Source organism: Mesoplodon bidens (genome assembly GCF_964165515.1).
Source record: "Mesoplodon bidens genome assembly, chromosome: 8".
Taxonomy (NCBI): Eukaryota; Metazoa; Chordata; class Mammalia; order Artiodactyla; family Ziphiidae; genus Mesoplodon; species Mesoplodon bidens.
The window spans coordinates 39,430,526-39,456,507 of record NC_138165.1 but is presented as its reverse complement, the minus strand read 5'-3'; the positions used below and the strand labels follow the sequence as shown (position 1 = coordinate 39,456,507).

The 25,982-nt window shown below is 38.5% G+C and overlaps 1 protein-coding gene across 12 annotated transcripts in view; it reads left to right on the top strand.

Moving 5' to 3' along the window:
* PKP4 (plakophilin 4) overlaps positions 1–25,982 on the top strand; it is a 247,608-nt gene that overhangs the window by 110,411 nt on the left and 111,215 nt on the right. For 11 of the 12 annotated variants that reach the window (XM_081242577.1, XM_081242573.1, XM_081242575.1 and 8 more), the window contains one exon: positions 19,305–19,417. The exons of the other annotated variant lie outside the window; for it this stretch is intronic. In XM_081242577.1, the coding sequence (XP_081098703.1) occupies positions 19,305–19,417 (113 nt within the window). The remainder of the gene's footprint in view (positions 1–19,304; positions 19,418–25,982) is intronic. 12 annotated transcript variants of the gene reach the window in all.

Below are 25,982 nucleotides of genomic sequence, written 5' to 3'. Positions count from 1 at the left end.
GAGATCCAGAAACCATCCAAGACATTCTATATACTGTCCTGGAGTGCAAGGGTGCCAGGCTAGAGTCATCAGCCCAGCAGCCTTTACAATGAACATGTCATTGTTCTTAAATTAAACCCAGCTAAGGATGTGCTGTTCTAAAACTCTGTGCTGTTCAAACTAACTTACTGCATGCTGTGAGAAAATGCTAAGGTTGGCCAAATTATGTATTTTTACCTACCATCTGATGTTCTTGACTTTCATTACACAATACTGTTAAAATATTTTATTTTAATTATAAACACATTAGTTTATTTTGAAAGATAAGTGTCACAGATGTGTACTTAAAGTGATCATTTAGGTTTAGTTTCAAGGAGAGTAGTAAGAGAGAGCCATAGCCTGCCACGTGGTGGTATTTCCACACCCTTTCATTCACTCTGCTGATGGACTCAGAAGGTCTCCTCTGGCAGACTGAGTTATCTTTCCTTCCCAAAGGGACCAGCCTTCTCATTCTTACTCACACATGCATGCAGCAGGCATGGTCCCAGGCACTGAGGCTGGTGCACCTCTGAGGCAGGTGTAGCCCAGTGGACTAGCCTCTGCTTTCCTGAGCCTCAGGCCTGGACAGGCACGCCGACCGAACCTGATGCTCTGCCGACCACCTGCACCAAGCATTCGGCTCAGAGGTAGCATCCTCTAGGCACATCAACTTCTGCTTTTAGGAGAGAAGACAGTTCCAGAGTTCAGCTCCATCTTTTTCATGTCTCTTAACTGTAGGTATGAGTTGTTGGCATGACAATTACTGATCAAGAATATCTTCAAAAAACAAGAAGAAAAAGCTGTTTTTCAGTATTTTCATAAAATAGACAGAAGGAAGGAAATTTTTTTTTTTCTTGGCCACGTTGCTTGGCTTGCAGTATCCCAGTTCCCCGACCAGGGACCAAACGTGAGGCTGTGGCAGTGAAAGCGCTGAGTCCCAACCACTGGACTGCCAGGGAATTCCCAGGAAGGAATTTTTTTTAATTGAGATGTAATTGATATATAATTTTATATTAGTTTCAGATGTACAACGTAATGATTCAATATATGTATATATTGTGAAATGATCACCATAGGTCTAGTGTTAAGGAAGTTCTTAATAGAGTAAGATAATGGGAAATATTGAACAAAGATTTTGGGTTGCATTGAATCAGTATCTGAGTATTAAAGAACAACTTAACATATTTATCCACCATCCCTGTATTAGCATTCGTCATGCTGACTATAGAAATCATACATTTTAATTTTGTGAGGGTCCCTAAATTTGCTAAAATTACTTGTTTTGAAATTTAGTAAATAGAAAATAGAGCATATGATACTACTAGCAAGAAGCAACTGCTCTTTTCTTAGTTGTTTGTCATGAGTGGTGCTTCAGCCACCACTTTCTTCTTGTGATATATAAAATTGGATCCTCTTTATATGAGGTTTAAGAAGAGAAAACAAAAAATGACAAAGCAGAGCTATTGAGAACAGAATATGATCAGAAGGTGAAAGAAGTGAATTATTAACTGAATGGTATAATAGCATTATACAATACTAAGAGCTTAGTAAAAATGGAATCCAAGGCATCTCCTTATAGTCCAGATTACTTTATTTTTTTCTCCACTTAGGAATTGAAAATACTGTATATCCCCAAATTTTTGGCAAGTGAACCTATTAGGGAAGAACATGGTGCTTTCTTCAAATGTATATTTGTTACTATATAATGCCCAACTCTCTAAAAACAGCTTTATGGTTTATGCAGCATTTAACAATTCCTCTGTGATGTGGGTATTATCCCCATTTTACAGACAGTTAAACTGGGGCTTATAGATGTTAAAGTGACTTTTCAGTATCATTTAGCTAGTAAATGACAGAGCCTAGAATCAGATCCAGGTTGGAGTGCAAGTCTTAGAATCCTTCCATCTTTGTTGTAATCTACCTCTAACCACATGCTTCTAAAGAGACTTACAAGTTTTTAAGCTCTAGGACCTGGGTAAGCAAAACTCTGGCTCACAGTCCAAATCTGGCCCCAGCCTGTTTTTTTGTAGCCTGCAAGCTAAATGTTTTTTGGTTTTTTTTACCTTTTTTAATGGTTTAAAAATAATTAGAAGAAGGTGATTTCATGACACCTGAAAATTAGATGAATTTCAAATTTCAGTGTTCATAAAAAAATCTTATGTTTGCTTAAATTTGCAACAAAATTTTGGATTTTTAAAAAAATATCTAGAAGCAATCCAGGGATATATATACAATCCAGGTATATTTATAAAGAATTGTGGTATATACAAACAGTGGAACATTATTCAGCCTTAAAAAGGAAGGAAATTCAGACACAAGCTACAGCATTGATGAAGCTTGAAAACATTATGCTAAGTGACAAAAGCCAGTCACCAATGACAAATATTGTATGAACCCACTTATACAAGCTACCTAGAAGAGTTAAATTCATAGAGACAGAAAATAAAATGGTGGTTGCCACAGGCTGGGTGGAGGGAGGAATTGGGAATTATTGAGTATGGTGTTTCAATTTAGGAAGATGAAAAAGTTCCGGAGATGGATGGTGGTGATGGTTGCATGACAGTGTGAATGCACTTAATGCCACTAAGTTGTACACTTAAAAATTGTTAAAATGGTAAATTTTGTGTTATGTATATTTTACCCTAACATGATTTAAAATTGAAAGTTAAGTGTAGGGTCCTCTTCCAGAATTTATTTCCAAAAGGTATGTTGATGTATAGAATTTGTAAGAAAGGTTATGTAGATTTGATTTTTATGGTTATACTGAGCATAAGTTGTTCCTTCCTTCCCTACTTGTTAGAAGTTTTTGGAAGAATATTCATTAAAACTATAGAACTAGCTGAGAAGCACCTTTCTAAAGACACCAATTGCTTATTAGAGAGTCCTGCAGAGTTTTAAGAGAAATATATACGGAGAATTCATTATTAATCAGTTCATTATACAACATTTATTTTCACGTAAAGTACTTATTACTGCTATCATGTATTTCATGCCCTTTATGAAAACTAATTCTTAAAACATGCTCTTTTTAAATAGGTCAGAATTGGAGCCTTTAACTAGTAGTAAAATTAGGTTCTTAGTGTGGTTGTTTTTTCTTAGTGTGGTTTTAAATGAAAAAACAATTCTTATTCTATTGTATTTGTAAAAATTATTAACAAATGAATACCCAAGTTAAAAAAAATTAAATATTCACCTAAAAAGTATGAAATAAAGAGTAAACTACCCTACAAATGAATACCCAAGTTAAAAAAAATTAAATATTCACCTAAAAAGTATGAAATAAAAAGTAAACTACCCTACAAACGTCCAGTCCATTTTCCCAATGGTTAAAACTTCACCTGGTTAAGTTTCTTGAGTATACATCAAGAAAAAAAGGTTTTCTGCTTACTCCAGCATCTGTCTTTTTTTAAAAAACAACTGCACAGCTTTATCTTCCTGGGTAATCTTTCTTATAGATTATTCCACACCAGCACATGTGGGTTTACTTCAGCCTTTTCTAGCAATTGGATGGAGTCCCATCTTATAGAGGTATGTAATATATTTAACCAGTCCCTCGTTGATGGATGTTAGCTTGTTTCTAGTTTTATTTGGTTGGTTGGTTTTGTGTACCTTTCCAAGTACATCCAAAGTCTCAGCATTAGAACTGATGGGCCAGGGCTTCCCTGCTGGCGCAGTGGTTAAGAATCTGCCTGCCAATGCAGGGGACACAGGTTCGAGCCCTGGTCCGGGAAGATGCCGCGGAGCCGCTAAGCCCGTGCGCCACAATTACTGAGCCTGTGCTCTAGAGCCAGCGAGCCACAACTACTGAGCCAGCATGCCACAACTACTGAAGCCCGCACACTGCAACGAAGAGTAGCCCCCCCTTGCCACAGCTAGAGAAAGCCCGTGCACAGCAACGAAGACCCAACGCAGCCAAAAATTTAAAAATTAAAAAAAAAAAAGCACTGAATGATAAAATTAAAAAAAAAAACTGACGGATCAATAGGTCGGTACACTTTTTTTTTTTCTTTTTTTTTTTTTTTGCGGTACACGGGCCTCTCACTGCTGTGGCCTCTCCCGTTGAGGAGCACAGGCTCCAGATGCGCAGGCTCAGCAGCTATGGCTCACGGGCCCAGCCGCTCTGTGGCATGTGGGATCCTCCCAGACCGGGGCACGAACCCGTGTCCCCTGCATCAGCAGGCGGACTCCCAACCACTGCGCCACCAGGGAAGCCCTTTTTTTTTTTTTTTTAGATACTATTAAATTGCCCCCACAAGAGTTTGCACCAATATACATCCCCATAGCACCTTTTCTCCTTGCCCTTACCAGTGCCAAGAACTTGTAAATCTAAGTGCTGTTGCTCATTGTTTGAATGGGTCATTAGAATATTACTGAATCCTTCAAAGTACTTTAATAACTTCAAAAAGGTAAAAACATCTATTTCCTCTCAATCAGAATACCATTTTCCAGGAATTAGATCATTTCCTAAGCAGGATCTGTCCTGGTACTATTTAAACAGTATTTTTTTAGCCCTTTTATTCTTTTCTTCTTAGTTTTTGGGGTTAGATTTTAATTAAGGAATTCATATGCTAGCTACAAGTGAAACAATACAAAGAAGATAAAATAAATAAATAAAAGAAGATAAATGTAAATAATATCTTGACCCCTTTTTCATTCCCACCCTCCTGAGGTAACCAGTCTTCCTGATCTGCTATATTCCTATCATAGTTTTCTCCATGCTCAAACTAACCCATATAGAGGTTTTTTATTTTATTATTTTTCTGTGTTTTACTCAGCTCTTCAACTGGCTTTTTCACTTAATTGCATGTAATTGTCTTTCTGAGGCAACAGATAAAGGTCCAGCTCATTCTTTTTAACAACCACATATATAGTAGTTATTACATGTAGTGTGGAGATTCCATAGTTTGTTAAAATATTGCCATATAGATAGATTCTTAAATTGTTTCTAACAATGCTGCAATTAATATTTTATGTATACAGTTGATTTTATTTCTGCAGAGTATATATCCAAAAGTGGAATTGCAAGCTCATGGGGAATATATATTTTTAATTTTAAAAGAGGTTACCAGATTATAATAGCAAATCACACTAACATGAACAATATGTGTCTGTGCTCTTTTCTCCAAGTGTTCCTCCCCAGCCCAGGATGGGACACTTTGAAAATATTTGCCAATATGATGAAAACCAGCTCCTTGTTATTTGATTTTCTTTCTCCTTATGAATGAAATTGAACATTTTTTCTGATATTTTAATTAGCATTTACATTTCATCTTAGATGGATTGCTTGTTGATACTCTTCCTATTTTTACTATGTGTAAATTTGTTTATATGAGATTTTAAATGTGTGTTATATGTTAGGTGTTAAAAATATTTCTCTCTTGCTCTCTTTTTTTGGACATTTTACTTTGCATGAGATTTTGGAGTATGAAGTTTTATTTTTATGAAGTTAAATATGCTTATTTTATTCCTTATGATTTGGCGGTTTCTTGTCTTCTTTAAGGAGGTCTCTATCATCCCAAGTTTATAAAAATATTCTCCTAACCCTTCCACACTGTTGGTGGGAATGTAAGTTGGTACAGCCATTATGGAAAACTGTATAGGGGTTCCTCAGAAAACTAAAAATAGAATTACCATATGATCCAGCAAGCAGTCCCACTCCTGGGCATATATCCAGACAAAACTCTAATTTAAAAAGATACATGCACCCCTATGTTCATAGCAGCACTGTTCACAATAGCCAAGACATGGAAACAACCTAAATGTCCATCAACAGATGAACGGACAAAGAAGATGTGGTACATATATACAGTGGAATACTACTCAGCTATAAATAAGAATGAAATAATGCCACTTGCAGCAACATGTGTGCAACTAGAGATTATCATACTAAGTGAAGTAAGTCAGAAAGAGAAAGACAAATACCATATGATATCACTTATATGTGGAATCTAAAATATGACATAAATGAACCTATCTATGAAATAGAAACAGACTCACGGACATAGAGAACTCACTTGTGGTTTCCAAGGGAGAGGGAAGAAGGAGAGGGATGGATTGGGAGTTTGGGGTTAGTAGATGCAAACTATTACATTTAGGATGGATAAACAACAAGGTCCTACTGTATAGCATGGAGAACTATATTCAATATCCTCTGATAAACCATAGTGGAAAAGAATATTTTAAAAATGAATATAGGGGCTTCCCTGGTGGCGCAGTGGTTGGAAATCCGCCTGCCGATGCAGGGGACACGGGTTCGTGCCCCGGTCTGGGAGGATCCCATATGCCGCAGAGCAGCTGGGCCCGTGAGCCATGGCCGCTGAGCCTGTGCGTCCGGAGGCTGTGCTCCGCAACGGGAGAGGCCACAACAGTGAGAGGCCCGCATACCGCAAAAAAAAATAAATAAATAAAAATAAATAAAAAATAAAAATGAATATATATATGTATAACTGTATAACTGAATCACTTTGCTGTACAACAGAAATTATCACAACGTTGTAAATCAACTATACTTCAGTTTTTTAAAAAAAAGATACTGAAAAAAATATTCTCTTAGGTCATTTGTTTTTTTTTGTGTGTGTGTGGTACACGGGCCTCTCACTGCTGTGGTCTCTCCCGTTGCGGAGCACAGGCTCCGGACGCGCAGGCTCAGCGGCCATGGCTCACGGGCCCAGCCGCTCCGCGGCATGTGGGATCCTCCTGGACCGGGGCATGAACCCGTGTCCCCTGCATCGGCAGGCGGACTCCCAACCACTGCGCCACCAGGGAAGCCCCTGGTCATCTTTTTATATAGTGGGTTTTTTCCCTTACATTTGTTATAGAACGTGTGTGTGTGTGTGTGTGTGTGTGTGTGTGTAGTTTGAGGTGGTAGTCTAGCTTTGTTTTCCCTAATTATACCAGCAGTTCTTTTCCCATTGAATGAAATTCTACCTTTGTCGTAATTACTAAGTTCCCATATATACTAGCATCTGGCTCTTTAATTCTTATTACATTCCATGGCTTTATTTGACTTGGGAAAAAATGTTTTGAAGCAATAAAGTCAATACAGTTTTAAATATAACCTTCAGGAATAGAAAATGAGACAACCTTATTTTTTCAGCTTCCTGTAACAGAAAGAGCAAGAATTTAGAGTTCCATTTCCAGTGCTCCACTTCCTAATTATGTGACCTTGAGCAAGTCATTTATTTTGCCTCTCCCACACTATGATTGCTCAACTCAATAGTGGCCTGCACTTTTGTAAGGATTAGAGAAAAAAATATGTAGAGTGCCTGACCCACAGTTGGCCTTCATTCGGTGGTACCTAGTATTACCACTAGTGTTAGGACTTAACAAAAAATAAGAGAGTAAGACATTTGATATCAAGTTATGTCTGCTCCAAACATAAGCAGATGTGTCATTTCGTGAGTATATATCATGTGCAAGAGAAAAAGAATTCTAAATATGGTAATATAAAGATTTTCAGGCAAGTAAATCAGTATGAACAATAAAAATAATGTAATGAAGTCTGGCACCTTTTTCTAAGAACTTTTTTCTTTTTCTTTGTTTTCTACTGAGAGCCATACAGACCTAACACAAGTAATAAGTAACCTTATTTAACTTGTCCACTTTTTTTTTAGCATCTTTATTGGAGTATAATTGCTTTACAATGGTGTGTTAGTTTCTGCTTTATAACAAAGTGAATCAGTTATACATATACATATGTTCCCATATCTCTTCCCTCTTGCGTCTCCCTCCCTCCCACCCTCCCTATCCCACCCCTCTAGGTGGTCACAAAGCACCATAACGTGTCCACTTTTTTAGCTAAGTAAGGAACATACAGCTATTGGGAACACGGGTTCGTGCCCCGGTCCGGGAAGATCCCACATGCTGCGGAGCGGCTGGGCCCGTGAGCCGTGGCCGCTGAGCCTGCGCGTCCGGAGCCTGTGCTCCGCAACGGGAGAGGCCACAACAGTGAGAGGCCCGCGTACCGGAAAAATAAATAAATAAATAAAATTTAAAAAGTAGAAATAAAAATGTCTAATCAAATATTCAGGACATTACATTTTAAGGGAAATCTCCTTTGTGTTTTTGACGTTAATTCTACCAAATACCTACCTTGTTGGGAAGTGACAGCAGGAATTGTCGCTGACAACTGCAACTGACACTGATACCAGGCATCCATGTTTCATGTTGTAGCACTTTTACTGAATAGTTGTTTGACTACTAGTAAGCATAAATTAGTAAAACCTCAACTAACAGAAGACTTATCTAGCATTTATATTTACACACACATATATTCATACACACACATTCTCCTTTAGGAGAGAAGGTAAATGGAAATAAAAGAAGGCATTTCTAGTTTAATAATTTAAAGTGTCTTTGGACTGGTGGACAGGTTTTCCAAAATGTCATGCCAAGGCTGGGGAACTCCTGATTTTCTGAGAGGCAGGGTATGACGCCTTAGAGATCAGGGAATTTGGCAGATGGAAACAGGTATAAGCAAGTGAGGGGAGGGGAAGCAGTGGCATGGAGTAAGTCATAGTAACAGCATTAAGCTACTGTGCCACTGAAATTATGCATGTTATTTTTTTTAAAAAAACCTATTTGCCCATGTCATCATGAATGATACGAAATCCCTGATAGAGCCGATTTATTTATTTATTTTAATTAATTTATTTGTTTATTTATTTTTGGTTGCATTGGGTCCTCGTTGCTGCGTGCGGGCTTTCTCTGGTTGTGTCGAGCGGAGGGCTACTCTTCATTGCAGTGCGCGGGCTTCTCTTGTTGCGGAGCATGGGCAGAGCTGATTTATTGAAAGAGCAGTTAACAAAATTTAGGGAAACACAGGTTCTAGTTACAGCTCTGCCTTCATATCTCTCTGTGACTTTAAAGGTAGAAAATCCTTTTGTACCACTGATTTTTCTAATTTCCCTTACCTACGTTGTAAGCATATGGTTATTATTACATTTGAAATGCTTTAAGAGCCTCATAAAGGATCAACCATAATATATTATGCCTGTCATTATATAAAAATACTTAGGAATCAATCAATTTAAAAATTTATGTGATCGATTATAACATACTAAATAAAGTGTACTGTGTAAAATTCACCCAGAATGAATTAGCAGGATTTTCTTGTCTTGGTCTTGTAAGAAGCTAGATGGATGAAATATAGATATCACTGTTCTTTAAGGAGAATTCAGTTTAGTAAATGGAGCACACGTAATGGCTAAGTGCTTTACCCAAGGGCTGGATAAAGGACTCTAGGCACACGGGAGGGTGATATTTCACGGGGATGGAGCAAGGTGAGAAAAAGCTCTGAGTGGTAAGTATAGGAAATTATGAATAGTTCTGCCCAGGTGCATGAAGGGGAGTGGCAGGAGACTGAAAAAAAGGTATTTGGGGCAGACTGCAGAGGGTCTTAAAATAAGGCTGTGGTAACCGTACTGCCGGTTGGATGTGAAGGGCATGGTGTGCAGTGGTTAACACCATGGGGTTAGGAGTCAGACTGATGTGATTCAAATCTTGGTTTTGAATGACTTCAGTCAAGTCAGCCCTCTGTGAATGAGGGTAACCTTCACTACCTTGCAGTCTGACTAAGAAGTTAACGATGTAATGCATGTTAAAGCTTAACAGAGAGCCTGGAGTCCAGGAAACACTCAGGAAAGGATAGAGATTATTGATGCGTAGTATTATACCCTCAACAGATATATCTGGAAGAAATGTGAAAAGCAGAGTCAAGGCCCCTCACCACCACAGTGGGGAGAAGACTTAGTGCAGGGTTATTACAATAGTCTAAAGTTAATGTGAGTACGAATTAGGGTAGTAGTGGTGGGAATGGCAAGGAAGGGAATGGATTCAATAGCGGTAGAGAGGTTGAGTGACAGGATTTGGGAAACCATTTAACGTGTGAGAAATGGGGAATAAGAGAAAGGGGAAAATGATGCAAAGATGAAAACACTTGCATTTTGAGTCTGAGTAAAAGGGGAATGGTGGTTCCATTTGGTTAGTGATTCTGGAACTTCTGTGTGCATGAGAATCTCCTGGAGGTCCTGTTCAAGTACCAGTGGCTGGACCTGACCCCTTCTGGTTCAGAGAAGTTTCCAGGTGATACTGATGCTGCTGGTTCAGGGCCCGTACTTTGAGGACCACTGCAGTGGAGAAATAGAAAACACAGGAGGCAGGAGGTGGTATGGCTAGATGTGAGCCATGGCTCATTCTTCAAGTAGAGATGCTTAGTTCACTACCATCAAAATCTTTAGTTCACTGCCATTGAAAACACCAGTTGAATCTGATTAGAGATAGTGGATTTGGACATCACTGCAATGGTCAGAGATTGCCAGGTAAGAGATTAAAGAGCCAGTGAGCTACTGGTGGGTGGACAAGTTTTTATAAAGCCATCAGTGATGCTGTAGGAAAGGCTTGAGCTTTTACCTGTTTGCCTCAGCCTTCTCCTCTGTATGTGGCTCTAAGCAAAGCTTTCATTAGTGTGTTTTAATGTAAACCTCTCTTCATTTTGATTTCCTAATAAAGGAGCTTTGGTGACAGTTACAGGTAAGAGCCTGAGGTTTAGAATATAGATTTAGAGCATCTGGTAAGCTTTGCCATCCTCTCTGCTTCATTAAAACTGGAGGATAGATATCAAAGCTAAAACCTGGTATAATCCTGTGTGGTTTGATAGTAGGATAAAACAATAAAGATCTGAATGTTGATCATCTCCTATTTGAATGTTAACTAGTATAACAAAAAATCAGATTGGTGGTTGTGTCTCATGTTTTTCTGTTATCTTAAAGAAGATCTAAATGTAAAAAGCTGTGGGCATAGATTAGAGCAACTAATCCAGCAGTAGCATCCTAACAATCATTCCCTTCCTGTCTTCAGAGTGGTTGGTGTGAGGTCAGGAGTTTGCATTTGAAGGTTAACCCTTTGTGGTGACCGGCCCTTTGTAAATATTCAGCCTTGACCAAAGTAATTAAAATTTTGTTTTCCAACATGTAAGGTATATTTTTAATGAAGAATACAGGATAGTACCCCTTAGTTCAACCATCCCAAAATACAATAAAAATGAGCTGAATTTTTATTTTTATTTATTTATTTATTTTGTCTTGTGGGATCTTAGTTCCCCAACCGGGGATTGAACCCACGCCCTCAGCACTGAGCGCTCAGAGTCCTAACCACTGGACCACCAGGGAATTCCCTGAGCTGAATTTTTAGTGTTGACTAAGTTGTGTTCTGCAAGACAATATTGTTTCTTGAGATGTTAATAGTTACTACTTGAAAAAGAAAAAGTGTGGTTAGTTTCAATAACTGAAAGAATTGCCAGGTTATACAAAGGTAAGCTGATATCCTACTGGTGGACGTCTGAAGACTTTTAATATGCTAGTGTCACTGTGAACCTCCAAGCTTTGGAATCTTCTGGGCAGCATTTTTCAAACCTGCTTGAAGGTTTAAACCCCTATGGGACAGTGGGACACTGGTATCTGAGAACACAGTTTGATTGAGAAAGTCAATGTTTCTTCTTAACAAAAGGATCTGGTCAGTACAGAGGGGTTAAACATCATATACTTAGCATTTTTATAATTAATTATATATGGTTTTTAGTGACTATCAAGTAGGCTTAATAAAGACTTGTCAATTATTAAGTAAACTGTGATAGAAGGTCAGGACATTTGATCACCTCTGCACTAGTGGATGGTTATTAAGGTTGAGAGTTCAGGGACCCTTTCAAGATATGACTGATTTGGTTTTGGTATCAGCCTAGATTTGGGAATGGAATCTGGGATGCTTTGAGGATTTCTTACTAGCTCATAAATACTCATTTTTAAAGTAGTTCTCTAGGCCTGACTCAAGAGCATCAAATATATGATCATGACTATAATTTACTCATCTTTTTAACATGCAAAAGAGAAAAAAACGCTATAGTATATCCTGATATAGAACATATACTGTGAAATTCTCTGCACCTTAAAAATCTAACATTATTATTCAGTGATGATTGATCTTTTAGTGATATAAAACTTTCACCATACTAAATTAGAAAGGTAAATTATTTATTATTGGAAGATTTTTAAGCAACAGTGATTGAAATAAAAATTATTTCTTACTTAAGCACTGATTGTATCAAATAATGACCTTGTCAGTTTACTTCTTTCAGTCTAACCAGTACTCAGTACTTTGCTGCTGAGATGTATAGACATGGAAATGTATGTTGACCCCTGGTGTGCTGTACATGTACTGTGATGTGAATGGGTTTTTAATACACAGATGAACATCTTTAAAAATTATGTATTTTAATTTATATTAAAATTATATAAAAGCATTAGAAACCAGGATTTCAATGATTTAATGCTAGAATGATACTGTCTTGTCTTAAAAAGGAGTCAGTTTAAAGAGAAATATTTACTAAAAGGTAGTATAGGTCAAATGGGAAGGAAACAGAGATTGAGGAGTCCTGAGGTCAAGAAGATGTTTTCTGATGAGAAGATTTAAGCATTAAACTGAGAGGAAACACTGACGATTCAGGAAAGAGAAGCAAGATCCTGGAAGAGGCAAGAGGGCGTAGAGAGTCTGGCCTTAGACAGGAAGGGGACACTCCTCTACCAAGCCTGGAAGAGGACTGAGGATTAACATAAATGTGGGACAGGAAGTGGAGGGTGTCATCACTAATGGCCTGATAGGAATGCCTACTGCTGTTTCTTAATTGTCATTGTCATAGTGGTAGTAACTATTGTAGCCACTCCTGAATTAGTGAATCAGTTAGAACAACCTGAAGTAAATAGATGCTAGTGATACAAGTGGGCAACTGTAGTTGGATGGCATGACCCCCAATGAGCTTTTGCACAAGTTTGGAAGAATAATTGTTTCTAGCATCTAAGGAAAGAGGGAACACAGCGTACTAATGTAAGAATGTAAGTGGACGAGACTTCCCTGGCGGTCCAGTGGTAAAGAATCCACCTTCCAATGCATGGGACGCGAGTTTGATCCCTGGTCAGTAAACTAAGATCCCACATGCCACAGGGCAGCTAAGCCCACGTGCCACAACTACTGAGCTCACACGCCTCAACTAGAGAGCCCGCGTGCTGCAAACTACAGAGCCCACATGCTCTGGAGCCTGCGTGCCACAACTACAGAACCCACATGCCCTGGAGCCATGTGCCACAACTAGAGAAGAGAAAACCCGCACACCACAACTAGAGAGAAGTCCGAGCACCGCAACAAAGAGACCGTGCCTCAATGAAAGATCCCACATGCCCCAACGAAGATCCCTCATGCTGCAACTAAGACCCAATGCAGCCCCAAAAATAAATAAATAAATCTTTTTTAAAAAAAGAATGTAAGTGAGAATATGATTACAGATTCTACTGACAGGAAGACAGTGAGGAATATTATATAAAACTTCATGCTAATAAGTAGAGGTAGTGAGGAACCAGGGGAAGGCCAGGTTCCTTCTCTGGAGCACCTCAGCTGTGATGTGTGAAGAATGAATAGTCTTCACCAGACAGAGGTCAGAAGAAGCAGTATTTTCAGGAAAGAGCTACATTTCAATTAAAGTCTGTAGGTGGAGAGTCTTCTTAGTAACCCTGAGACAGAGAATATTCTAAGTAAAAGATGAAGAGTTTATGAACAGAATTTGCAGACTGGAACCAGGCTTCCATAGGGCACAGTTGGAAAGGGTCAGGAGATATGTCACTGCTGGCCATCAGTGAGGATTTAATGAAGGTGAGAGGGGCTAGGAGGCCACAAGAGGGTGAAGTATGCCCTGTTTTTAGTGCCAGCACCAGAGTCCTTGGAGCTGAGGTCTGGGATGGAGCACTTCCTGCTTATTGAAAGAGATGGGAGTGGAAGGACCTAATGCTGGAAGCTTCCTGGGCTTCTGGAAGCCAGTAGCAGGAGACATGACTAGGTATGCAGTATTATTTCTGTTTAGAAAAAACACTGAATCACCAGTTTAAGGTCGCATTTAGGACTGAGGTACCTGGAGTTTAGGTAAAGGTAGAGGTTTCACTCCAAATGAACAGCAGGAACAGAAGTCTCAACTAGAAGTCTCAGAAATGGAAAACGTTGTCATTGGAAAAAAGTGAATAATAGATGAGATAAACTCTTCACAAGGCAAACAGAGAAATAGTGAATTGAAAGAAATACTGAGAAATTCTCAGAGAAATTAAGAGAAAATATGAAAAAGCTGTGGAGACTCCCATTTCTGGCATATTCAATACCCTAACCGGTCTCCCCACTGAAAGAAACTAAATATGTATACTGAATACAGTATTTAAATTGTCTTTTTAAAAGCAAGGCTGAGCTGCCAAGGAAGTAAAGTACTCACAGAAACAAAAACCAAAATGAAAGTGAGACTCCTAAGCTAAGTAAGCAGTAAACCTGCCTTCCACCTTGAAAGTATGTGTCAAAACCTAGGTGATCTTGAGCATGCCATTCGATGTCAAATGCCATGTGCCCTTTGAGGGCTGCCCAAGATGGGGAGTCTAATGGGATATCCCTTGCCCAAACATAAAACTTTACAGAGCTACAGCATTAGTACAAGGGTGTTGAGAAACCTGTCCCCCAGAAGAGGACAAGCTTGGGTGCTGGTAGTAGGGAGAAAGTATCCCCCTGAGAGTTTATGATACCTGTGAGAGAGGGTACCTAAATGGCCAATAAGCATATGAAAAGATGTTGGTTAGCAAGGAAATACAAAATAAAATAAATGCAAGGTAGCACCCCATGCCTGTCAGATTACAAAGAAAGAAAGGAAGGGAGGGAGGAAGAGAAGGAAGGAAAGAGGGAGAGAGAGAAGGAGGGGAGGGAGGGAGGGAGGAAGGAAGGAGAGAAGGAAGGAAGGAAGGAAATTTAAGCCCCAAAATGCAAATCAGTATCAGTGAAAATGTACAGAAACTGGAGCTCTCATACACTGCTGACTGGAATGTAAATTGGTACAACTACTTTGGAAGGTAATTTGATAATGGTTATCAAGTAAACTTGAAGATATGCGTAGCCTTCAACCCAACAATTCCATGTCTACGTCTCTACTGGAGAGGTCTGGCACATGTGCACAAGATGATTTATACACTGCAGTATTTTGCAGTATGCTTATAATTGCACAAAATTGGAAGCAGCCCAAGGGCTCATCATTATGAGAACATATAAATATATTGTGCTGTAGTTGTACAATAGAATACTGTTGAGCAATGGAAATAAATGAGCTAGATCTATGTGTACTGATACTGATAAATCTCAAAATCATATTATAATAAAACCAGTCTGCAGACACTGGGTGTAGTATACCATTGATATAAATTGCATGAATATGCAAAACAATACTATATATTATTTATGGATCTGTATATATGGAGTAGTAAGAATATAAAATATTCATGTGAATATTAAACACCAAATTCAAGATAATGGTTTCTTCTGGAGAGGGAAGAAGAGAGAGAAATAAGATCCAGGAAGAAGAAACCAGGGGATTCCATTGTATCTGTACTATTTTATTTCTCAAAAAACCTGAAGCAAATGTAGCAAAATAGTAAGATTTGCTAGAGCTGGATCAGCTTTGCCAAAGCTCATTGTATTATTGTTTATACTTTTTCAGTACATTTAAAGCATCTCACAGTATTGAAAAATTAGGAGTGAGAGAAAACTTCTATCATTATATAAAAGGAATCCAAAAACAATACTGTCCCAGGCGGGGTTCTCACTGGAGTGGAGTTTTGCACGCAGAATGTTTATTATACATCAGCACTTGTGGAGGTGAGGGCAAGGAAAAGCAGGCTTGGGCAGGGGAGAGGTCCAAATACCATGCCAGGCAGTCAAGCCCATGGAAAGCTCTGAAGCAAATCTGGACCCGGCTTTTATATTCTCACCTCAATCAGTGGCTGCATGCAGCCTGCCCAGAAAGGTACAACTTCCTTGGTCAAGGAGATTCTCTGCATCTGAGGGCCCCCTGAAGGCACTGACCACTGGGGTATTGAGTCCTTCCTTGGGCCTGCTCAGGCCATGCGTTTCTGTCTACCATACAAGATCATGCAAGTGAATCTTTGTTTCCTTCTGTTCCCTTGACTCTCAGAGAATATTTATCAATATACTTACTGAGAGAGATGAGGTAAATATAAACAAAAGCTTCCAAACACATGTGAACTGACTCCACTTTTATAGTATGTTCGCAGGCTTGGCTTTCTTTCTAAGCTTGATTATGGTCTTGTTTGACAGAGTTTAAGAGGAAATTGTCATGTACTAATCATTGGCCAATGCTTTTAACATTATTTCCTTGCTCTTCTCAAAGGATCCCCCTATAATTTAGATGCCCAGTTTTGGATGCTGCAGTAAAGATCAGCCTTCACACACTATGTTTAGAGGATAAAATATTAAAATTTTAAATTTATGGATGGTATCACAGCATAATCATCTTAATGAGTGTTATTTTGGAAATCATTAGATGTGTTTTTATATGACTGTGTAATACTGTCTTCCTTGTCAGTCAGTCTAAGAAGCCAGTAGAGACAGAATTGTCAAATATTTATATCCTACTCATTCATCTTGGTGCCAGTCACATGCGGGAGTTTTATTTGTATTCTGTAGAAGTAGTATTAATAATTTTATAACAAAGCATATATATACTTTACTTGTAAATATCCACAGGTATTAGATAACCTTTATAGATTCCATGCTTTACAGCTTCCTGAGAGTCTGCTTTGGGGGCTTTAATGATGTCATACTTGTGAGAAGTGTGGGCAAATAGTGGGTAAAATGGTTTTAATAAAAGTAGCCAGTGATGTTCAATATTATGGGCTCCACAGCCAGGAGGGATACAGTGTAGCCTTTACTCAGTTCATATGAGTGTTAAAGGAAATACCCAACTTCTAAAAATATGTAGCTGCATCTTGGGTACAGAGGCTCTTCTAGTAACTTGACAACTGTAAATGGTTTCTAGCGGTATGTCAGAGTTTCTAGTTGCAAGAAAAAGAGACTGACATGGCTAATTATGCAGGGGGAAAAAAGTGCTTATTAGGTGGTTATTAGTGAATTCCCACATTTGTTGCCGGGACTGGAGAACAAACCTTGAGACTAAACTCCCAGGAACAGTGTCCAAATCAAGTAAACACTGCCACTGCCACCAAGTATAAACATACTTTGTGTGGAGGTCATTTCCATGTTAGAAACTTGACCTTGAGTCCTACTGCAGGGAGTACAGCAAGAAGGTGAAAGAAAGAGAAAACGAGCTTCATATTTTCTGATGTCAGCGTCTTGGTTTCAGCATCCAAGTCACAGTCTGGCATCTTCTCGGCAGAGCCCAAGTCGTCTGTCTCTGCTTCTAAGGGAAGGAATTATGGGTCATTAAGTTCCAACCTGTGCCTTCAAGCAGGAAATTTCCCAACCGTTTCCTTGAAAGGATGCTCAAAAGGCCATAGGCAGCTACAAATATGATTTTTAAAATCCACTAAAATGTATTTTTTTTCTATGAATGGAAATTTTTTTAATGTTCTAATTTGAAACATGCCTCAATCCTACCCTGGTAACTTTTGGCTATCCCGAAATGAAGAAAACCCTCCAGCCCTCAATCCCTAGTAGCCACTGAACTGAGAACACAAAAGTTATGTGATGGCTTGGGGAATATTTTGAGATTCACAGATGGTCCTTTCCTGGCCCAGCTTGATCCAAGCAGCCAGTCTTCCAGGAAAAGATGTGTATAATAAGACAATTGAGTAAAATAATTGAAAGAATGGAAGCGTATCACAAAAACTATGATGCTGTTTAAGGACAAAGAAAGACTAAGTGTGAAGTAAACATAATACTCTTTGTCCTTAAAATCAATGATCTTAGCCTGGTACTGAATGTTGTGCAGTTATTATCTATCTGGTCTTTTGTTGCCGAACATTTATCAAAAGCCTGTGGTCTAGGAAGTGTTAAGCAGATGTAGGCAGTGTCCCACTTACCCATTATGATCCTATGGTATGGCATTATTGGGCCAACTATTATTCATTCAGGCACTGCCCTATACGCCCACACCAACTGGGCTCATTAGAAAAGGACTCTCAATATCAGAAAGCAATAAGGAGTTCACAGACTCTTTCTTAAGAATTATTCTAGGAATAGTTTGTAAAATTTGCACAGCCAGTGCTGTCAAGTAACTGCACACTTGCCTGATTCCACAGGGAGTTAATACACTTTTCAATTAAATTGTTTTTTATTTTTGTTTGCATGGCAGATATACATTGTTGTAAATAATATTATGTTGTCAGTAATATTATTATTATAAACAAAACTAAGGTAGTTTTATTTCTGATTAGCTCCTAGACTTAGGGTTCATCTGTCTGGTATTTTGAACCAGGAGTCAGTGTCCAATTAAACCACTTAAAGTTCAGCATTTGCTTTGAGTAGACTTATAAGGAGTTAATATGGTACAAGGGAGCTTGAGGTGTTACTGGAGATGTTATTTGTGGCTTAAAGCCTTTAGAGTATACTTGATTTGATGTATAGATATTTTATGGAATGGCCTGCTTTCTATTTATTAAAATCCTGTCAAGATAACAATGAGATAAGTACAAAGAGTGTTAAAACATTTCCCCTAGAATAGAATACTGGCCTTCATGATGCATCGTAGAATGTAGAATATAATTTCTTGAGAAGATCTTTCCAGCTTTTTAATACAATTTTAAATTCTATATTATGGCTCAGACTTTTTCGTTATTTTTTCTCTTGTCCCTTCATGAAGTGACACATGAATGCATTTGTGACAATAGGAAAAATGTATTATAGATAAATATAGCAAGACTTTTTTGTGGGATTGTAATGATTTTTTTTCTTAACAATGGAAAGGCTTTGTATCAAATATGGTCAAGTGATTCTCATCACAGGAATTTACTTCTTTTTTTTTTAATGCTGTGCTAACATACAGTATGAGGGATGGAAGAATTGGCTGTTGAGGATGAAGAACCTATATTGGTTGGTGTGCCTCTAATGTAGGCACATCGAGTGAGGACTCTGCAAACCTTATTTTAATACATCACTGGAGCAAAAGTACAGTTTGAAGACCTCATTTAGAACCACCACCAACAACAACAAAAAAGGCCAAATAAAGGTCTACATGTTTTCAGTTTCAAACGAAGACACATATTCTAGTGCCTTTAAGTTTGTAAAAGCTACAAATTAGTAGGTCGTTTAGACCCGCAGTTCTATTCAAAACCCTAATCTCATAAGGCCACACTGTAGTGTTACATTACGGGCATGTTCCTGTGTTTCCTGTGACGTACATGAATTCATGTATCTGCCTAAGCAAACCTGGTGCCTTATATGCCTTCTATTTCCTTGAATCACAGGAGCTTCAGTTTCAGCGACTAACCCGAGAACTGGAGGTGGAAAGGCAGATTGTTGCCAGTCAGCTAGAAAGATGTAGGCTTGGAGCAGAATCACCAAGCATCGCCAGCACCAGGTACAGGGCCGATGGCTCTATTTTCTTACACGCCTTCAAGTCACACATTATTAAGTTGTCCTAGATGCAGCAAATGATGCTTTTAGTGTTGTCACTGTTAACTGGCCTTCCTGAAATTGATACCAAAAATGTCAATTTATTCTAATTTTGAGAAACCTCTTGTAATATTGATTATCTTTCAATCCTGTGCTTGAAGTGTTTTATACAGCACTGGTATGCCTCTCTAGCAAAAGCTACTATGCTACCTTTAGAAATTTGATTTCTTATAGGTAGACAAAGTTAATGAATGTTTTCAACAATTAATTGCTAATTATTTGGCGAAGCTAATTGGCTTTGAAAACCTGATATTGATTTTTTTAACTAAGAAATATTTCTAAGTTAAATATTTCTAAGTTCTAAATATTTCTAAGTGATAACATTTATCTAACTTTGAAAAACGCATTCAGTTTACTGAATAAATTGAATTTTACTGAATAAATTGAATACTGAATAAATTTACAATTTATTCAGTCAATGTCGGGTGAGTGAGTGGGTCCTGCAGAAATGGAAACCGGGCTGAGAGAAAGAGGGAAAGTATGCGCAGAAGTGTGTATGATCTTGCACTGCTGTACTGGAGTTCCAAGAGTCTTGGTAGTTTCTAGGATGTGTACTAAAAGGACCTAGTGGCTTATGAGGTTGGAAGAGTAAAGCTGGCATTTGATTGTGGAGAACCGGGAACCAGGTGATGATGTGTCACCTTCATTAGGTCTGTAAAGGAGACAGGTTGAAACACATTGCTGTAGTTGGAAGCAGTTGTCCTGATAGTGTAGGGTGTAGGTCAGAAAGAAGAGAGGCCAGGCAGCAAGACAGGAGTCTATTATGGAATCTTAATGGTTATGAAGTAAGGTGGGTTTCTTTATTCAGTGAACTCTGGTTGGAATGATAATTGATCCACTTTGATTGCCCTTCTCCCGGCTCACGTTGGATTCTCATGTATTCTTGATGCCCCCAGGTAAGTGCTAACCCGTTCGTACAGCCTTTCCCACAGTTCTCCAGGAAAGTCATCTCTCTTCATCCGAACTCTCATAACTGTTCCTCTGTGCCTGTATTAGCCTCCTATGAGAAGCTAAAGCTCACCGCAGCCCTGGCACAGTGCCTGGGGCTCAGCAGGCAGGCACCCTGCTAAGTGTTCTTTGAATAAATAATGAAATTTAAGCCCAGTATGATTTAAGTTCCTTAGGAAAGGATGCTTTACCATGAGGTCACCTACTTGGCATTCACCCTTTCTCATATCTGCCTTCTTCACACGTTTCAGTGTGCTTTTCAGTGGACCTTAAGAAGAACTCTGCTCTGTGACCACCAGGTTTACACACTGGCAAGAGCCCATTAGAAAACAGTGTTAGTGAAGGGAGCATAGGTTTTTATTGTGTCACTTGAGAGACCCCCTTGTGCCTGTCAGTCCCCACCATCAGTCTCAGAACCAGAATCTAAAGATAGAGAAAATAGCTCTCAGACCCCAGCCCTCTTTCCCATCAGCCATTTCTGATTTGCTAAAGGAAAATTATAAGTGCCATCACTGCTTCCAGCCAGGAGACTTCTTTTGGATTCAGGTCCTTCTTACATGGGAGTAAGTTTAGTCAGCAAGATGGGGAATTTGAAAACTGGTTACCTTTCATATTGTTTGATTTAGATCCTATGTCAGAGTTGGTAAGGTGATCTGTAAGATTTTATTTTTCCTAGTCCAGATATGATCTCAAAGGGTAAAGAAAAGCATACTTTGATTTACTTTTTCAGTTGTCCAAAGTTCTTGCCATGTTGGCCTCACCCTGTGAAAAAGGAGTAGACAGTGGCATGAGGTCCTATTTAATTAATGACTCTAATATTGTACTAAATAATATACTGTAGAGCCCTCTCCCGAATGGCTCTAAAGCCCAGCATTTCGGTTTCCTCACACTTGCAGTACCAAAGATAAATTTTTAACCCTGCCATGACGTGTTCCCATTTTACAGTACGGACTCTGGGCCTCTGCATGTATTTATTTAGGAAGTGTCCTAAAAAGTGAGCTGCACAACTGCCTTTGGCAGTTCATTTGCAATATGCATTGCTGAGAATATTTTCAAAATCTTAATGATTAAAATGATTGCTAGGTTTTCTTTTTTTAACATCTTTATTGGAGTATAATTGCTTTACAATGATGTGTTAGTTTCTGCTTTATAACAAAGTGAATCAGCTATACATATACATATATCCCCATGTCTCCTCCCTCTTGCATCTCCCTCCCACCCTCCCTATCCCACCCCTCTAAGTGGTCACAAAGCACCGAGCTGATCTCCCTGTGCTATGTGACTGCTTCCCACTACCTATCTATTTTACATTTGGTAGTGTATATATGTCCATGTCACTCTCTCACTTCGTCCCAGCTTACCCTTCCCCCTCCCCGTGTCCTCAAGTCCATTCTCTACGTCTGCATCTTTATTGCTGTCCTGGCCCTAGGTTCATCAGAACCTTTTTTTTTTTTTAGATTCCATATATATGTGTTAGCATACGGTATTTGTTTTTCTCTTTCTGACTTACTTGACTCTGTATGACAGACTCTAGGTCCATCCACCTCACCGTAAATAACTCAATTTCGTTTCTTTTTATGGCTGAGTAATATTCCCTTGTATATATGTGCCACATCTTCTTTGTCTATTCTTCTGTCAGTGGGCACTTAGGTTGCTTCCATGTCCTGGCTATTGTAAATAGAGCTGCCATGAACATTGTGGTACATGTCTCTTTTTGAATCATGGTTTTCTCAGGGTATATATGCCCAGTAGTGGGATTGCTGGGTCGTATGGTAGTTCTATTTTTAGTTTTTTAAGGAACCTCCATACTGTTCTCCACAGTGGCTGTACCAATTTACATTCCCACCAACAGTGCAAGAGGGTTCCCTTTTCTCCACACCCTCTCCAGCATTTATTGTCCATAGATTATTTTGATGATGGCCATTCTGACTGGTGTGAGGTGATACCTCATTGTAGTTTTGATCTGCATTTCTCTAATGATTAGTGATGTTGAGTATCCTTTCATGTGTTTTTTGGCAATCTGTATATCTTCTTTGGAGAAATGTCTATTTAGGTCTTCTGCCTATTTTTGGATTGGGTTGTTTGTTTTTTTGATATTCAGCTGCATGAGATGCTTGTAAATTTTGGAGATTAGTCCTTTGTCAGTTGCTTCATTTGCAAATATTTTCTCCCATTCTGAGGGTTGTCTTTTGGTCTTGTTAATGGTTTCCTTTGCTGTGCAAAAGCTTTTAAATTTCATTAGGTCCCATTTGTTTCTTTTTGTTTTTATTTCCATTTCTCTAGGAGGTGGGTCAAAAAGGATCTTGCTGTGGTTTATGTCATAGAGTGTTCTGCCTATGTTTTCCTCTAAGAGTATTATAGTGTCTGGCCTTATATTTAGGTCTTTAATCCATTTTGAGTTTATTTTTGTGTATGGTGTTAGGGAGTGTTCTAATTTCATTCTTTTACATGTAGCTGTCCAGTTTTCCCAGCACCACTTATTGAAGAGGCTATCTTTTCTCCATTGTATATTCTTGACTCCTTTATCAAAAATTAAAATGATTGCTTGGTTTTCTATTAATGACTCTTTGGAAGTAGTAGTCTTCTAAACAAAGTAGCAATAAAAAAACCCATTTCTAATATGATTTTTATTTGTTTTATTTACTGTAAAAAAGCATTAGTAACATAAGTAATAACACCAGCAATATCAGTATACAATGATCCTTAATCTGGAATTGATGGTGCTTGTACCCAAAGATGATATATCAGACCACAAATAATCACTGCAAATTGAGAAACCCTGAAGGGGAGCTATGGGATTAGTTAATAGAGAAGCTACAGACTTTCTGCCTTTGTACCAAGTACGCTGTAGTTACCTGTGCATTTAATAGTCATCTATTTCAATATTTCACCTGATTAAAGATAAGCTATAGAAATAGTCGATAAATTATATCTTTTCTGTATGTATACTGAGTATAGTATAGATATTTATATATTTAATTTTTTACCTCATTTAAAGTGGGCCTTGGGATCAGTTAATAGAGAAAATACCGATTTTCTGCATTTGTTTTGAGTGTACTATAGTTATTTATATATTCAGTATTTCACCTCATAGAAAGTAGGGTGTGGAATCAGTTTATTGAAAAGTTACAGCATTTCTGCATTTGTACTGAGTACACTATAGTTATCTATGTACCATTTAATATTTTACCTCTCCACATGTATTTGGAACATTTTTAGAAAACACAAAAGCCAACAATGGAGTGAGGGAATTGGGGCAAAGATAAAATAAAGACTAGAAAGATAAGATGAAGCCAAGGTTAAAATAGTATACAAAATATATGTTGTCAATATTGCATGCATTGGCTTAAAGTAGAGAGCCACTTTGGCTCTGGGTGTCCTGGTAGCCAGGCTAAAGAAAAAAACACTAATGAATTACATGATTCAAAGTGTCTGGAAGATAAAAACAAACCAGGTTGCTCAGGAGGATTTACTGTCCCTGGGGCTGAGACTTGAGTGGTTTCTCTTGTGAGTTGCTGTTGAGAGCACTGCGTGATGAGGCAAACAGCGTCCTCGGTTGTTTCTAAATTATAAAATCAGACTCATAGGGGTTCTTTCTTTTGTTGTTAAATACAATATAAATGGATGGAAAAGCAGCTTAGCTAAAACGCAGTTCTCCAGGAGGCCAATTCTGTTGCTCCAGTTTGGCTGGAGGATGATAGTTAGCATATGTAGATGGATGGATCAATTTCAGGTTCTCCAAGCAAGCAGCATGCCATGATGACTTCTGTCTGCAGAACTTTTTAGAGTCATGGGTGGCAATGGGTACCAAGATGTGAGAGGTCCTGTGTTGCAGGTCACCGTGCAGGTGCACGTTATGCATGTCTTAGCAACGGAAATGGTCCTCAGGGGATGCAGAGGTATGTACAGTGCATCTCAGGAGAATCTCATAGCACAGGCACCTCAGAGGAAAATAATGCCCTTTAAACCTCTTGCACCCCATGGGCTGAGCAACAACCTTCAAATCCAAATTTTGATGAATGTAGGATTTATTCTTTTTCTCTTTGCAGTATCATCAATGGAATGTTGCTCTCACCTTAGCCTGCTTTAGACTTCACTGGATGGGGTGACAGCAAGGGGACTTCCCCTGCCTACCTACACTCCCAAGGGCACAGAAGGGTACAAGTGTGGCCAAAACAGTATTCTAACTTTTTAACTGACTGGAGTTACATAATGCTCATTTTAGCCAATTTGTAAAGTTCAAGGAAGTATAAAGAGAAAAATCGTAATTCTACCATTCAGAGATAACCACTTTATTTTTAGGTCCGGTTTATTGAAGTGTAATTTACTTACAGTAAAATTCACCCTTTGTAGCATACAGTTTTATGATTTTTGGCAGTTTGGCATGTAGTTGTATAACCACCATCATGATTGAAATGTAGAACATTTCCATTAACCCGGAAAAAGAGGCAACCACTTTTTAACGTTTGCCACATTTCATTCTCTTCCAAAAAAATTTAAGTGTGAGATAATTCCCTCTGGCCAACTTTTCATCTTGTTCCTAAAGTCCCACTTTGATATGCCAGTTCTAACTTTTAATGGCTCCCACCTGTCTGAGGAATTCTCAAGGAGAAAAGTAGCTTGGAGATGCACCCAAGGGATGCTAATTTAGCAGTGGTTAGAGGTCACTACAGCCTTCCCATGGCAAGCTGCACTCGGTGGGTGCAGGAGACTTGGCCAGGGGAACTACTACAAGGCACATTCAGTCTTCGAGTGTACAAGACATGGCCTGTGTTGCGTGTTTCATCCAAGCAGAGACATTACACTAGTGGTTCAGCTTGGGTAACAGAAACTGTGGAAGGAGAAGAAAATATAGTTCAAATTGAAAAGTCAGTAAATATAAATACGATCATCTCAGAATTCAAGAAATTATTTCTGAAATTCTATAGTACAGAATTTCAAAACTATTTCTGATAACAGGCTTAGAATCTTACCATTGCCCAGGAACAGAAACTTCACTTCTCACTTACTTCTAGGTAAGTTGTAGGTGGTAAAGGAGAGAGTTTATTTCTTTGGGACACAGAAATTGGTTCCACATATTTTATCTTGTAAGTAAATCATAGCTTGTCTGCTCCTTAAGATGAAGCACTAAATGTTCATTTATATTGAAGTCAAAAAGAGATACTTAAAAGATGGACCTTTTATTAATTGTAGAAAACACTAATGACAACTTTTGGAATTGAAGCTTTAGTTTTTAATTTTTGTTTTGATTTTTTGCACATTGTTTTAAAATTTGTTTATGCCATTTGGAAGCAGTTGGCCCCTTCACATTGTCTGTACTTTAGCTGGCTGCCATTGGTGTTAGGAAGTACTCTAGACCCTGAGGAAAATCCTGTCCATATCTATCAACTGAATGAGGGGGGGAATGGGTGGCAATATTAAAATTAAATGACTTCACACTCTCCCTAAGATTATCTCTCCCTTTTCAGTTAGTTTAAAGCTCTGCTAAAATAGAATTCTTTATGGTTTCAAAAAGGTCATAC